This window comes from Adelges cooleyi, unplaced genomic scaffold (genome assembly GCF_023614345.1).
Source record: "Adelges cooleyi isolate 19-005CV unplaced genomic scaffold, UGA_ACOO_1.1 ACOO_flye_CR_arks_rails_tigmint_CR_PRNA_25, whole genome shotgun sequence".
Lineage (NCBI taxonomy): Eukaryota > Metazoa > Arthropoda > Insecta > Hemiptera > Adelgidae > Adelges > Adelges cooleyi.
In genome coordinates this window covers 464888-482531 of record NW_026095915.1, presented here as the reverse complement: position 1 = coordinate 482531, position 17644 = coordinate 464888, and the positions used below count along the sequence as shown (strand labels likewise).

The window sequence follows — 17644 nt, the reverse complement described above, 5'->3', positions numbered from 1 at the left end:
CATAGTTTAGATACTAGATTGTTATCCGAGATAACCAGCTAATGACTAGCTCCAGCTAGATTAGGTTAAAGTGTAAAGTCCGTTATCCGTAACAGTCTACCTTTCGTCTAATAATGTATGGTTATTTATTATATCTGATTATGATACGGAATGCGTTAACATCAAATTATTATTATATTTGATGTGATGACCGTCGTAATAAAACTACTTGTCTTTGTCGAATCGAATGAAATTATTAAGAAATATAGACAAAAATTCAAATCTTTACAAAGTCATAAACAGCGAACAAATGGATGAAAATTAAAAATTCAAACGCTAACATTTTTTTAGATTTTTTGTCTTTATATTTATGGAATTTAAAACATATGTTCCCATTTGAAAAAACGAGGTTCGTACTTATTTAACGTATAAGGGTTGAAGATAAAATTTTTCTAAATATTGAAAAATGTAGCTAAATATGTACCTAAAATTTTAGGAAAAAAAAAATTCGCAAAATATTCATACTTTCAGAGAAAATGAGTGTCTTACGTTAGTTGGATCACCCTGTATATAATTTTTATTAAAAAATTAATTTCGGGCTGATGTGTAAGAAAGGTTAAGAATATCATCATTTGATAAAGTAAGGCAAAAATAGAGAGAAATAAGGTCCAATGTTTACAGATACATATAATAGTATCGATAAAATCTTTGTAACTAATGACAATTATTATTTGATTGAAAATTATTTTTTAATATTAGGTTGGATTCGTTTAGGGTTAATCGTCTGTCTATGAAAATGTATTACCATAGATACCCATGTATGGTAATTAACAATATGATGACAATATTTTCAATATCTGTGAGTTCATCACTTTGTCAGTAATACCATAGTAATCATTTTAGGAGCTCGGGGACGTTATTTATGGGGTTCATTTTTCTGAGTTTCAATTTTCTGTGGATAATTTTTAGGTGATATTTTGCCCAAGGATACATTCAGCGTTATAGCAACGTTGTTAGTTTATTTACAAAGCTGTTTTTTAGCATCGATACCGAGCTGGTATTCCTATGATGTGTGTTTTTTTTTATCTACAAAATTATATGTGATTTTGTACTTTTGGTGGTTCAAAAGTAAAAAAAAAGTCAACTTCTTGAATCCCAGAACCGTAATAACCTACAAAACGAATTGGCGGTTTTGCAACTTTAAATTTTAACTTTCTATAACTTAATAAAAAACTGTCGAATTAAGTCAAAACTGTAATAGAATGTTTAGCAGGCACATCCCTATACACCAATATCCTGAAATCAAAATTTCAATTATTCTACACTCCCCCACAGGACTTATTTTCTTAAAAATGGTATTTTTAAAGATTTGAGTAATCGAATAGTTGTATAATAATATACACTTCGAATTAGATTGTAATTTCTACTTTTATCCTGATCCAATTTAAGGAAAATAATTTAAAAATAGAAAATAAAATTATAGAAATAGTAGGAATTGTAAATTATAATGTTATAGCAATTTGTAATAACATAAGGTTGAAATAAACTTTATAACGCAAATTGAACGCATATTATATTAATAATACAAGTAATAAGTGTTCTGCATGCATTTGTATGACTAAAAGGGTGAAATAACATTGTTTATATTGAAAGAAATTATATTTATTCTTTACGTAGTGTTTTTATGCAATGGGGTCTCAATTTTTCCTTACTTTTTTTTTTGTTTTAACCCCCTTCCAGCTCACGTTTTTCTGATAACAACTTTTAAAATTTAACGCATATATTTCATAAACTTTTCAAAATGAGAATAATGTACTAAAATTTTTCTGAAGTTCAATTTTTTGTGGATTATTTTTAGGTATATTTTTCCCGGGGATACATTCAGCGTTATAGCAACGTTGTACGTTTATTTACAAAGCTGTTTTTTAGCATCGACGCCGAGCTAGTATTCCCATAATGTTTGTTTTTTTTGTATCTACAAAAACGATTACATGTTTTACTATGGCCCGATTTACTTTAGGTATCCAAAATTATATGTGATTGGTAACTCAAAAAGGGAAAAAGCCAACTTCTTCACCCCCAGAACCACAAAAACCTAAAAATAAATTGTCGGTCAATATTTAACTTTCTATAACATAGCGAAAAACTATCGAATTGAGTCAAAACTGTAATAGAATGTTTAGCAGGCATATCCCTATACACCAATATCCACCACAAATATACTAAATATAAAATATAATTTTGTTCATTATTCTTAGACAAACATATTCAAAATTCATAGTTATATCCAAAAATAGACAACATATAAATTACAATTCATTTTAACTGGTTCTTATAGACAACATTACTGTGATTAGTGACTACAGCACAGAATATTATAACCGGATCCTACTAACTTTAAATCACTGTTTGAGAAAATACATATTTCCTAAATCAGTTCAGATTTTATTTGTAATTTTTTGTTAATTATTTCAAGATGATTTAAAAAAAGTGGTAGTATTATGTTCGTTAGTTATAATAAGTACCTATACAATTTAAATTAAAAAAATTATCAGGGCAACATTACGGTATGTAAGGTATCAAGGTTCAAAAATGCGAGAATATAAATGGTATAAACATTTAGGTATATAAATGATAAAACTAAATATTTTTAATATTTTGTTTTTCACTTTATTTGTATTGTAAATTTTAAATTTCACTTAAAACGTCTTTTTCATTCCCGTACAAAGTCTAGATATACATTTATTATATCATTTGTTGTCTTGGTTTGTGTTATAATCTTTTATGTTTTAAAATAATAAGACATAATTTGTCAATTTTTACAAACAAATGTGTATAGTTTTATTTAGGTTTTTTAATTTAATGTAAATTGTTATCTTCTTTGATTGAGGCAGTGTAAACAAATAAAAAAAGGACCGTTTTTTTTTGTAACAAATTTATTTTTGATGTTCGTGTTTGAGTGCATTGTAGAATGTTATTGTTATAAAAACTGTGGCGAGTAAGTATTTTTTTTTAATTTACAACAGTTAATGTACTGCGATTTCCTAATTCGGAAATGTTTCATAATAATAACATAATATTATAAGGAGATTTTGTATAATCATTTATCGTGTGAATTGTTATCTAATATTGTATTGTTGTTTTTTTTTTTTTCAAAACCAAGCTGTTTTTCACAGCAACTGTTGTAGTGTAAACAAATGGTAGGTTCCTATAGGTATAACAAAACTTTGAATATAATAAGAATCTTCGTATTTTACAAACACGATTTGTATGGTTTTATTATTTTTTATTTATCGAAAACGAGGTGTTTTTCATAACATATTTTGTTTTGCAGTTGTTTTTGTATTTGAATGTTTGACCTATTTTATTTCTTTAACAATAGATCGACAGCATCATAATGATTCTATAATCATAAATATATATATTATTTGTAAAGATTTGAGTATTCGAATAGTTGTATTATAATATACATTTCGAATTAGATTGTAATTTCTACTTTTATCCTGATCCAATTAATGAAAAAAAACCTAAAGATAGAAAATAAAATTATAGAAATAGTAGGAATTGTAAATTATAATGTAGAACAACAAATCGTTAGCAATTTGTAATAACATAAGGTTGAAATAAACTTTATAACGCAAGTTGAATGCATATTATATAAATAATATAAGTTATAAGTGTTCTGCATGCATTTGTATGACTAAAAGGGTGAAATAACATTATTTATATTGTTATGTTATGTGATAATACAGGGGTGATTAACTTATCTTAAACCACTCAATATCTTAATGAGTTAAATAAGAAATGATATTTATTCTTTACGTAGTGTTTTTATGCAATGGGGTCTCAATTTTTCCTTACTTTTTTTTTTTGTTTTAACCCCCTTCCAGCTCACGTTTTTCTGACAACAACTTTTAAAATTTAACGCATATATTTCATTAACTTTTCAAATTGAGAATAATGTTTTCTAAAATTTTTCTGAAAGTTCAATTTTTTGTGAATTATTTTTAGGTGTATTTTGCCCGGGGATACATTCAGCGTTATAGCAACGTTTTACGTTTATTTACAAAGTTGTTTTTTAGCATCGACGCCGAGCTTGTATTCCCATAATGTTTGTTTTTTTTGTATCTACAAAAACGATTACATGTTTTACTATGGCCCGATTTGTGAGGTTCATTTTTCTGAGTTTCAATTTTCTGTGGATAATTTTTAGGTGATATTTTGCCCAAGGATACATTCAGCGTTATAGCAACGTTGTTAGTTTATTTACAAAGCTGTTTTTTAGCATCGATACCGAGCTGGTATTCCTATGATGTGTGTTTTTTTTTATCTACAAAATTATATGTGATTTTGTACTTTTGGTGGTTCAAAAATAAAAAAAGTCAACTTCTTGAACCCCAGAACCGAAATAAACTACAAAAAGAATTGGCGGTTTTGCAACTTTCAACTTTAACTTTCTATAACTTAATAAAAAACTGTCGAATTAAGTCAAAACTGTAATAGAATGTTTAGCAGGCATATCCCCATACACCAATATCCTCAAATCAAAATTTCAATAATTCTACACTCCCCCACAGGATTTATTTTCTTAAAAATGGTATTTAAAATATAATGAAACATGGATTCATATAATTATTATACCAAATATAAAATATAGTTGTATTCATTATTCTTAGACAAACATATTTAAAATTCATCTATCACTGTTTGAAAGCATACCAACAACGTTTGAAGTCTTGTAGTACTAATTACCTATGGATTTGATGTATACTAACCAGTTATTGAATTCACAAAAACAAAATCCGTCGTAGAGGCGGTGGGGCATATTAGACACGGGCTTTATGAGGTACAAATCCTTTACTTTCAATACATTTTTTTTATAAACGTTTTATAAGCATCGATTCATTAATTTTAAAGTGATTTTATCCTGGAGGACTAGTACTGTGGTGTATAGGCATAATAAAAATCAAACCATAGATAGCACAGAGAGGTCACAAGTCAACAAAATGCTTTGATGCTTATTTGCAAATACAGCACCTCATTTTAATACTTTCTAACTTTGCTGGTTAACAATGTACTTTGTTTGGACTTTACTGGCTTGAAAATACTAATTACTGATTCGCATCGAAGCGTTTATTCGAAAGTGATTTTAGCCCTCTCAAATATAATAATTCCTGTAAACCTGTGACCTCTCCATCCCCACTATGCCTACTGTAATTAGTGGCTACAGCACAAAATATAATAATCAGATCCTACTAATTTAAAATCAATGTTTCAGGAATTTCATATATCATAAATCAGTAAAGATTTTATTTGTAATTTTTTGTTTATTATTTCAAGATGTTTATGAAAAAGTAGTAGTATCATGTTCGTATTTATAATAAGTAATAAATGCAAATTTAATAATATATTTTTAATTATTGCAATAAGCAAACATTAATTATTTATTTAAATATAATTTTAAAAGAAATAAACGTTTGATTTCTAGTAATTTTGGCTACTTGTATGTCAAAGGCATTTACTTGCCAATATTCGCCTTTAAACGATCTGTATTTTACAACAAGTTCGTCTTTACCCTCTTTTAGTACTACTACACATACATCATCATTGTGTTCTAAATAATAATACGTGTTTGAAGAAATTTTAAGACTAACCCACATTGCTATCAAAGTACAAATCCTATTAGCAGATTTCTCCTTGTCTAGTTTCTCCTTGTTGATTTTAGCTAAAAAATCAAAAAACAGTTGTTAAAAATAACCAAATTAAACCTATAAGCCACTATATTCTTTTCAGTGTAAGACACAATTACTAAACGTAAATAAAACAAGTTATACAAATATATTTACTATGTATAATAGTAAAAATCTCAGCTTTCTGAAAAAATTATAAGTTTTTACAGTCAATAAAAATGGGTTTATAATTTATAAATATGTTTTTTTTTTGTTGCCCAAAATTTAAGAATTTTCTTTAGAAAGCTGAAAAATTGTACATTTAATGTGTAATCAGGATACTTCTTGTCAACCGAGGTGATATAAGCTAAAAAAACAGAATACAGTTGTTAAAAATTGCCAAAATTAACAATTATTAGCCACTGTTTTTCTTATTTGTGCAATTGATGTAGATTAATTTGACACAATTATTAAACGTAAATGAAATAAGTAATACAATTATATAAAACATGTATAAATGTGAAAAATCTCAGTATTAAAAAAAAGTATTCTTTTTTTTGTATGAATAGTTATTAAAAATGAGTTGGTAATTTATAAAGGTAAATTTTTTGTGTTGTCCAAAATTTTTAAATTATTTAAATATTTTTTTTAGAAAGCTGAAAAGTTTTACATGTGAACATTTTAAACAGGGGTCACTATAAACACGATTAGAAAAAAAGAGCTGAAATTTTAAATTTTATAATAAATATTGAGTATATTTGTAGAAATTATAAAGAAACAAAAAATTAAATTTTGTTTAAGTTGTGTTAAGTAGTCTATAAAATACTGTGTTATTGAAAATGAATCATGCTGTAAATATCAATGTTATTAAAAAAATAAATAATATTAAATCTTTTTATTTATAATCACCTAATTTTTTGGTAAGCACATTTATAATAGCATCTTCAGTAAGACCTCTTCTCGCCTTTCCAAGTTCTGTCAATTTTAAAGTTTCAGTACCTGCATAAGTGTATAAATAGCTGGTTTGAAAATATAGTATTTATATATATATTCGTATGTATTTTGATATTTTTAAATTTAACACCCTAGTAAGTAAAAACAGAGTAAAAAGGAACGCGAAAAATTATGGTAGTTATTAGTTTCGGTACCTACATAAATGTTTATATTAATAACTGGTTCAAAAGAATAATATATTCGTAATTATATGTTTTATTTTTAATATTTTATGTCCTAATAAGTACAAACAGAGGGAAGGAACTTACAAAAATTTGAAAATTATAATATCAGGATGATGCCTAAAATTGATGGAGCCTAGAAGGGGTGAACAAATAAAATAGAGATCAGATTTTAGTAAAAAGGCGCGTATGCTCAAAATGTATTATGTATTCGTTCAATTTTTATCTGGTTCTATAATTGGTAAGGTTGCCAATTTACTATTTCATTCTAGAACCAATAAATGAAGTCTCCCCAACTTAAAGTAAATTGTTATGCGAACAATACAATAAAATATAAAGTACATTTTATCTTTCAAATAAGCAATAAGTTCTCATTACTACTAACTAGTAGCTTTGTAAATTCTATTGTATTCATCATCATGCACAGTAATACCTGTAACATAATTTCCTGTAACAAATAAATTATATAGTTAGTCAAACCGTGATGTTGTATGTATCCATAGTAGTAACTCAAAAATGAGAATCATTTGACCAATTAATGAATGCAAAATATAATATTAACACAAAACCTATGACTTTTAAATCATTTTTAGCTACCGCGTTTAAGTGACCTCTAAAATGTAGAGAAGGCGTACATAGGGTGTTAAGATCATTAATAGAAAAAACTCGATGGAGTTGAAGACCATGAAAAAAGAAATCGTGCAGCAGCGGAATACGGTTCCAGGAAAATGACAAAATATGACATTTTTCAACATACAGTGCCAGACCATGGAGATGAGCCAAATACAGAAAAAACCTAAGTTTAATATGTAGTAGGCAACCATCCACTGATAAGGTAATACTAAAAAAAACAGTTTAGTCGTTTCCACAAGGTTTTTTTCCACATCAACGAAAGCTCTTCCTCGAAACTACTTAACTATAGTAGTACAAAAAAAAACCAGTACAGTGGGGTCGGGGCATAGTGGGGACGGAGCATAGTGGGGACGGGGAGGTCACAGGTTTATAGGAATTTTTAAATCTGAAAGTGATAAAATCACTTTCGAAAAAACGCTTCGATGCAAATCGGTAGTTAGTATTTTCAAGGCAGTACAATCTAAACCAAGCACAGTGTAAGCTAGGAAAGTTAGAAAGTAATAAATTGAATCGGCCAATTCAAAAACGACTTAGGTCACCGATTTTTCAAAACTGTCTTTTTATCAAATGTAATAATTATATACTTAGCTACGTATTCTGTGTGAAAACTCAATTTGTCAGACTCATATTTAATACAAATGTTGAGTACAAGAAATTTGAATCACTGCAAAATATATTTATGAAGTTTCTTGTGGCTAGTGTAATATTTCAAATTTGTGACTTGTGTCGTTTTTTAAATGACTGATAAAATTACAAAATAGAAGCATCAAAGCGTTTATTTGAAAGCGATTTTATTCAATGTTATCACTTTGATTTATAATAATTCTTGTAGACCTGTGACCTCTCCGTTTCCTCATTGCTTTGATTACATATGCCAATACTCTACTATACTAGTCCTCTCGGATAAAATCACTTTCAAATTAACGCTTTGATGCTTCTATTTTGTAATTTTATCAGTCATTTAAAAAACGACACAAGTCACAAATTTGAAATATTACATTAATATTTTTTTTTTTTTTAATTAATTTACAACAAATTTATGAATATTCAGGTTTTTTTCGTGAGAAGTTTGAAATAGGTTTAATAGAAATAAAAGTAGAAAAGAAGATAATATTTATTGTGACCAAGGTGGAAGAAGGAAAATGAAATAGTGATTTTTCTGGGCAAGTCAAGATAATCATTATTGGTTATAAATTATTATTTATACTTTTTAGTTACAAAAGGGAGAGGTGAGAGCAATTTTTTTGTTGGCTATCTGAGGAACGCCGACCTGGACAGATATTAAATTTCAATAATTTCAAGAAAAGATGTACTGAAAATGTATAAGTAAGCAATTTTTACTAATAATAATTGTTTTATGCACTTGAATGTGCACTTGTGAGATTAGGTCAGAGGAAACCCGATTTTTAAAAGAAGAATACCAGGAAAATGAAAGGAAGAGTTCACTTTTTTTTTACAATATGTAAATAAAAATAATAATACTCGGAACGACAGCGGATTGACACTCCGGATCAATTTTAAATCAATAACTGATAATCGAATTATCGAATACTGACTGGCAACTACCTACAAATGTCATCACCCCCCGACCTCTCTCTCACACTCCATGACCGGCTCGGGCCGATAAGGGGTTTTTCGTTCCCACCTGTACCGTGTACATAAGACGGTGGACAGTTGATAACGCGATCGGGCGTTTATATGGTCACGATCGAATATTATTTTGTCTCGAAAATTGATAATTACAACAACTATACACTATAGTATAAACAACTCATGTTATCATTTCTCACGTAATGGCTGCCAATTAAAATTAAATTAGTTACTTAAATTAAATTCAGTCATTCCGCAAAAAGTTCAAGTCCAAATCGATTTTATATCAACTGTGACTTAATAAAATCCACACCCAGTTAGTTATATTCTGTTGACAAATTGTTTTTTATTAAATAATGAAAATTGATAAAATAAACATCAACTACGTCATAAAAGTTTTATACAGCGCAATACAAGTTACAACCAGAATAAAAACTAGCGTTTTTGTAGAGATTTAAAAATACTATTTGAAACGACATACAATATTTTCTATCATAACTGATTTCATAATTCATTACGGAGCAGATAAGAGCGCGCATCAATATGCCGTTCGTACACACGATGATGCCAATAGAACAAAAAATTATACTTTTTTTTTTCGTTTCTCACATCTGGTAGAGTGCGTTTGTACTTATATTTTGCGTTTATTTATATGCCTTTATATGCGTTTATTATATGTTTTTGGGGTCGGTGATTACGAATTTGTTATCAGTTCTCAATTTTAATCAGCCAGAAAGAACTTAAGTAAAAAAAAAAAAAAATTGAACTTTGTGTCAACTTAAAGTCAAAAGTGTTACTTGAGCACAAAACTCAATAGTATCATTCTGCATAGATCTACATAAAATTGTTTTAATGATTTGATAACAATTTTTTTAAGATTTTAAGTGTTTTTTGTTAAAATATACGCAATCTGCGAAAACACAGTTTTCCGGCTATTAAAAAAAAACTGTAGTGCCGAATTATTTTTCCGTTTAATATGTTATGGATACATATGAGTTCCAACTACTGGCAAATTTTCAACCCAAAGGTCTTAAAACTACGGCTAAAAACCCCGAAAAACAAAAAAACCTGTACCCCCCCTAGGGGGGTGGGCATTGGGTTAAATTCAAATTTGATATAACTGACGTGCGCGGGCATACTAAATAAATATTTCTTATAAATTTCAACTCGATCCGACTCTTTTTCTCGAAGCTATAGCCAGTAAAAGTTCTAACTTAAAAACTCGTACGGTTTTTTTTTTGTTTTTTCAACTTTCGCCTGTGAAGAGTTAAACTTTTTCAACTTTTACCCCCCCAAAGTACCAACTAGATGAAAATTGCGATTCATAGAGTTGCTATTCGAAGGAATTGGTCCAGTATTAAAGAAGTTACAGTGTATACAGATAAAAAAAAAACATACATCAGAGTAAAACCAATACCTTCTCGCTTTGCATCGAAGCTAAAACATTTTTCTGGATTTTTGTGAAAAAGGCATTAAAAGGGGTCAAATTATATGTTTTTGGGGTCGGTGATTACGAATTTGTTATCAGTTCTCAATTTTAATCAGCCAGAAAGAACTTAAGTAAAAAAAAAAAAAAAATTGAACTTTGTGTCAACTTAAAGTCAAAAGTGTTACTTGAGCACAAAACTCAATAGTATCATTCTGCATAGATCTACATAAAATTGTTTTAATGATTTGATAACAATTTTTTTAAGATTTTAAGTGTTTTTTGTTAAAATATACGCAATCTGCGAAAACACAGTTTTCCGGCTATTAAAAAAAAACTGTAGTGCCGAATTATTTTTCCGTTTAATATGTTATGGATACATATGAGTTCCAACTACTGGCAAATTTTCAACCCAAAGGTCTTAAAACTACGGCTAAAAACCCCGAAAAACAAAAAAACCTGTACCCCCCCTAGGGGGGTGGGCATTGGGTTAAATTCAAATTTGATATAACTGACGTGCGCGGGCATACTAAATAAATATTTCTTATAAATTTCAACTCGATCCGACTCTTTTTCTCGAAGCTATAGCCAGTAAAAGTTCTAACTTAAAAACTCGTACGGTTTTTTTTTTGTTTTTTCAACTTTCGCCTGTGAAGAGTTAAACTTTTTCAACTTTTACCCCCCCAAAGTACCAACTAGATGAAAATTGCGATTCATAGAGTTGCTATTCGAAGGAATTGGTCCAGTATTAAAGAAGTTACAGTGTATACAGATAAAAAAAAAACATACATCAGAGTAAAACCAATACCTTCTCGCTTTGCATCGAAGCTAAAAATGTTTATGTCGTAATACAAGGATCAGAAACCGCTTCTTGAGCATAAGTGTATTCTTAAAAATTGATACACGCCGTTCAAAATAATACCCTAAATATAATAGTGGTGAAATGTTATTAAGGCTCGACAACTAAAAATAAAGTTTTTAGTTATTATTGTGTGAACAAACGGATTTGATAAGCAAATTGTATATTTCAAACAAGCAATATTATATATTTACTACCATCTTTGTAAATGCTATTGTTTTCATCAGCATGCGCAGGAGTACCTGTAAAACAAATATTAAAACATTTTTTAGTTAACTAAACCCGGTCTGTTGTATTTATACATCTCAGTTTCAATTAATCAATGCCAAATATAGTGTTGATTTTAAGTCGATAAAGTCCCTTTCCCCCCTACGCTCAAGAAATAAATTAAAATATATGTGTAATACTGTTACACAAAAAATTTAATTATCTCTAAAAAAAACCCACAAGTTTTCAATATAGTACAAAATAAATTGATTATGTAAAAAGTAATAAATTGTCCAAGTTTTTTTTTAAGACATATTCTCGCCTTATTAAATGTGGTCCTTTTCGAAATTCCATTACCTGCATAAATTTATATATAAACTGGTTTATAATACAATATTTAATAATATTTATGTTTTATTTTGACATTTAAATTACTAATACGCATTTTTTTCACAAATGTACAAAAGTATCTCATACAAAGTACAATATAGAAGTGCGATAGTCAGTCAAACAATAATATCTTAAACGATGAACAAAAATTAATATAAAGAAAACTATATCATTCAATCAAGTCATAACTTCTATATTTTATAACTAACGAACGACTTTGTCATTAAGAAAAACTGTAACAAAAGTATAAAATAATTATACAGATAATCTAATCCGTTTGTTTTATTTATCCATAACAGTCACTCTAAAAATCAGATTAATTTGACCAATCAATTAATTTAAAGTATAGTATTAGCATTAAGCCGATGGCTCTTAAGGTCCTGATAGCTACCCCATTTATACACAAAATATAGCGGAGGCCAAGATCTTTAATAGAAAAAACTCGTTTCAGTGGAATACTACGAAGTACATAAACCATGTAGAAGAGAATTATAGCTCCTGAAAAATTCCATAATAAACAAGGAGATGAGCACAGTCAAGAAATCAAATAACTTCAGCTTGTAGGTTTCAATAAACCGCAGAAAAAGCAATACTTATGAAAATATATAACATGTCGTCTACAAAAAAAAAGAACTTCTTGTGTTTGCAAAAGTCTCTCTAATGAGCCAACGAAATAAAGAGGACTAATGTGATCCCATTGATAGACGCTTGAGGAGATAGTGCATTGTTTCCTATCGGAAAGGTAAGATGTGAGGGGTTTCCAATGTCAATTATTAGCGTAGAGTACAATGATAAATGAAGCGTTATTAGTGCTATGAGTGCTATGATTCAACCAGCTCTTGATAGTATATCAAACAACAAGAACTAGTATCGTATTTTGTCTGTCGAGTCATAAGTATTTGTTAACATAAAACGTCAACAATCTATTACGTTAAAATGGTATTTTGTGGTAAAATGTTAAAAATTGATAAACGCTGTTCCAAAAATTACTCTAAATATAATAGTTGTTAAAATTATTATAACAGTAAGTCTCCCCAACTAAACTTTACTAAATTGTTTGTAATTAACTTTGTAATTACTTTTGGTTGTATCAGCAGGCATAGGAGTACCTGTAAAAATAATTTTAAAAATAATAAAGTTATTCGAACTCGGTTTGCTGTATTTATCCATAACAGTTTCAATTAAAATGAGATAACTTTGACCAAACAGTAAATTATGTGTTTTTAAAATATACATAATTGTCAATAATGTGTAAAAAAAATAATGTATAAAGAAAATTTGATCGTTCAATCAATTCATAAGTTCTTTTTACTACTAATTAATAACTTTGTAAATACCTTGGTTATCATCATCAGCCGCCGGAATACCTGTAAATTAAGAAAAAAAAAGTTTATTAGGTAATTAAACCCGGTTTGATGAATTTATCCACAACAGTCACTCTAAAAAAAAACTAAGTTAGACGAACTAATCGAAGCTAAACTTATTAATAATATAAAATAACTCTCTAACAACGTTTAAATGAATACCTTCATCACTCTAAATTTTATAATTATCTATCTTTTTATATTTATTATTTTGTCTATTCTTTTTAGTTAGCTACCAAATTTAAGTGTTTTAAAAATTTACTTTATGGTCAATATTGTGTAAACAAAAAATATATAAAGACAATTTTATCAATCAAGCAAGTAATACGTCTTTTATACTACTAACGAATATCTTTGTAAATATTATTGTTTTCATAATCTTGCGGTGTACAATCTATAACAAAAAAGCAAATCAGGTATATAGTTAATCAAACCCGGTTTGTTGTATTTATTCATAACAGTTTCAATTAATAAAACAAAAAAATTTTAATTTCTCTAAAAAAAAATTGATTGTGTTATCCATATAGAATTATCCTGTAATAATTATTATCTTTCAATTTGTATTTTTATATTTACCTAATATACTAAGTTTTTTAGAAAACACAAATTAATGTATAAAGAAAATTTGATCGTTCAAAGAAATCATAAGTTCTTTTTACTACTAATGAATAACTTTGTAATTACTTTGGTTTTCATCATCAGCCGCCGGAATACCTGTAAAAATAATTTAGTTATTCAAACTCAGTTAGATGTATTTATCCATAAGTCAATGCAAAATGTTTTATTATCATTAAATTAATCTCTTGCAAGTAGTAACGTTTGAAATAATACTTTCTTCACAATGAATTTAATAATAATCAAATTTGTTATCTGTATTAATTCTGTCTTCCACAACATTTTTGGTGACCTATTATTCCTTGATGAACCTAATTATATTCAGTACACTTCGAAATTGTTTAAAAATGTGTTTGAAAAACCTAAGATATGTAATAATCTAATATTTTTGTAGTTTGTTTACATTTACGTTTTAAGAGGATTATAGGCCTTTATTATTATTTATTAATTTAACTCACTTGAAATTTCAACCATCTCTATATAGTTCACTGTAAAGAATAGTTAAATATTAATTTTTTTTAGATTTTCATCTACATTGTGTGCTTAAGTATAAATAAGATACTTACTTATACTTATATCTGCCAAAACATTTACGCAGATTAATGATATTAAAACATAGGAAATTTCCATTTTTATCTAGGAAAATTAATAAATTTAAATGCAATTTATATAAGGCTCGGGTCTTCCGTAGTAGTCGAGATGAGAAAGTTTTGGTTTTAAAATTTTTTTTTTACAAAAGACTCTAAAGGTAGAATTTATTATTAGAAAATAAGTGTAACATTAAAACTAAAATTATTGAGTTACTTAATCGTTACATACTTATAATTCCTAAAATTTGTATAAATTGTAAATTCTTATTTATAGATAAGAAATTAAATGTCACTATAAATTCATTAATAAAAAAATGGAATAATCATCTACGACTTAAGACTGTAAAAAACAAAAAGTTAAAAAAAATAATGAGTTTATAATAAAATGTATATACAGTTAATAATTTACAAATGTATTTCTGAAACACAATATAAAATAATTATACAAAATCATAGAAACTAATATAACTTATAACGTGTAATGTATATTATTTGATCATCGACATAATATTTAGTAATATGTTTGTAATTTGTATAATTGTATTTGATAATTATCAAAATGTGTTATCATAATATTTACTATTTTGTTAGCGCTCGGTCTAAGATGTATAGGCAACCACTATGATTTAAGGGGGCATACTTTTGTCGCGATTTCTTATTATTGACTGTCCCGTATTGTAATGTATAGTATTTATTTTTACTTTGGAACACAACTAACCGGAAAAATCGACACCGACATCGAAAATGTATCTTTATATATCTGTAACGACTGTGAATAAATGTGTAAGTTGAATGTTGGTCAAAATTTACTATGTACATTAGGATGTAGTCCGAGGCATTAACACACCTTGAATAAATGTCTAATTCGTTGGACCATCAAATAAACCTTGAGAGAGATGTGAGTTATTGGTTAAGTAGCAATTTATGGCAGCTGATTAAAGTTTAAAATCGCTCCCTTTTAAAATCACTGAAATCGACTTGCACACTTATTCACAGTTGTTACAGATATATCCTTCTATAACCTTATATATCCTTCTTATGAGGGTGGGGATAGGGATGGGAATGGGGATGGAGCTGGGAATGGTGGCGGGGATGTTAATTTTTTTTAACTATGTATTGTTTTCACAACGAACAAGCTTGAATGAATGGTTAAATTGATTCAAAATAACCAAGTGAATGTTTTGCCAATAAATCGATTAAGGCCAATTACTAAAAAACGACTAAAAAACGTTTGGCCACAACATAAAATAATCATCAGCTACCTTTCGAGTACCGTGGCTATCATGTTTATTTTGGGTTAGAAACGAAAACAATTTCAAGTGATATCAAGGCGTACGCGGAACGAGAATTAAAAATGTGTCCCGTGGTGTTGCGGCAAGTTGGCAAGCTGTTAAAATATGATATGTAATACCTATGTGAAAACCTTTAATAGAGCCTTGCAAATTGCAAACATTTCATTTGTAAGATGTATTGTGTATATAAGGATCGGGTCTTTCGGAGTGGTCGAGTTTTGGTTTTAAAATTGTTTTAGATGTGTTGTTGTTTTTTTTATAGTTATCTTTTAAGACTACGTTTTACACTAAATTTCCCATTGCAAAACATGACAAAGCAAAATGCTTGTTACTCTCAGTCCATGTGGCTTTTATAGCAAACATTTTTATGATATAATCAAAAAAGAATAATGATTTGGATGAAACGTTATTAGAAAATTTATATTTTAAATTAGTAAAAGTACAAGATGAAAAATAGCTTAAACTTGAGGTGTATTTTAAAGATACAATTAAAAAAAAATGTTTCATCATAAATAGTCATTTAAATTTCAAACACATTATGTTTGTCCATATTTCGGCAATACAGAAAAACAAACTTGTTAGTCTGTATGATTTTCAAAAATATTACTTACTTGTATTTTCAACGGTCTTGATATATTCTGCTGTAAAAAAAGTTAAATATTACTTTATTTTAGATTTTTAACTACGTTATGTGGAAGTAGGAAAATATATACTTATACTTATATCTGCCAAAACCTTTACGCAGATTAATGATAGTAAAATACAGGAAATTTTCATTTTTATCTAGAAAAATTAATAAATAAAAATATAATTTATATAACGCTCAGCTGCCTTGGGAGTAATCGAATTGAGTAAAAATTGTAATAAAATGTTTATCAGGTTTGCCCCTATACATAAAATAATAATCCAATTTTTAAGAATCCTGCACTCCCTCGCAGGATTTAATTTTTAGAAAATGATATTTAGTTTTAAAATATCTTTAAAATGCATCCATCTCTTTTGAAAGCGTACTTACAACTTTTGAAGTTTTGGTAGAACCGACTGTTTCAATGGGTTTCTTACAACTTGTCGAACAAAATCTGTTTTGTCGACCGAAACAATGCAATGAGTGTATGTTTTTCAGATTTGTTTTTGTGAATACTAATAACATAAGAGTAAAAGGTATGAATCACTTTATATTTTAAAAACGTGTAAGGTATTTGATTTTATTGGTTTCTTCTATAACATTATTACAAATATATAATTTGTCGAATCGAGTCCAAATTGTAAACGAATGTTTATCAGTCATGTCCCTATACTCATATAACCCAAAATCCAAATTTCAATAAATCTGCACACCCCCCCCTGGATTTAATTTTTTAAAAATGGTATTTGGTATTAAAATTGATTTTAAAAATAGTCCTATAGTATTACTTACTTATTGGCTTGATATATAATGAAATAGGACTAGTGGATTAAATGGTATCGAAGGTCTATGTACTGAAAAATATGAAAATTAGAAAAACATATTGAAAAGGTACAAATTTACTACTACTAAAGTTTTGATAATATTTCTTACTTAAACAATTGCAATGATAGTTAAACCGACTGCTGCAATTTTTTTTTGGCGACTCGTGGAATAGAATCTGTTATGTCGACGGAAACAATGCAATGTAAGTATGTTTTTCAGATTTGTTTTTGTGAATACTAACAATATAAGCAACATTTATTGCTTTGACAAACATATTTACATTATTCCTGAACGTAGTTTTAACGTTTTACTAACCAGTTATTGATTTTACAAAACCATGTGTTATAATCTTTTAAATCCAGAGCATAAACGGTAGGCATATTAGGCTCGGTAAGTATTAGGTAT

General features: G+C 27.9%; 1 protein-coding gene across 1 annotated transcript in view; it reads right to left on the bottom strand.

Moving 5' to 3' along the window:
- Positions 1-3854: 3854 nt before the first annotated feature.
- The window catches only part of LOC126837486 (uncharacterized), a 162886-nt gene continuing 149096 nt past the window's right edge, over positions 3855-17644 (bottom strand). Inside the window, exons 13-17 of the mRNA XM_050571402.1 lie at positions 11529-11573; positions 7209-7271; positions 6558-6647; positions 5502-5704; positions 3855-3890 (exon numbers count right to left, since the gene is read on the bottom strand). Of these exons, the coding sequence (XP_050427359.1) occupies positions 3855-3890; positions 5502-5704; positions 6558-6647; positions 7209-7271; positions 11529-11573 (437 nt within the window). The remainder of the gene's footprint in view (positions 3891-5501; positions 5705-6557; positions 6648-7208; positions 7272-11528; positions 11574-17644) is intronic.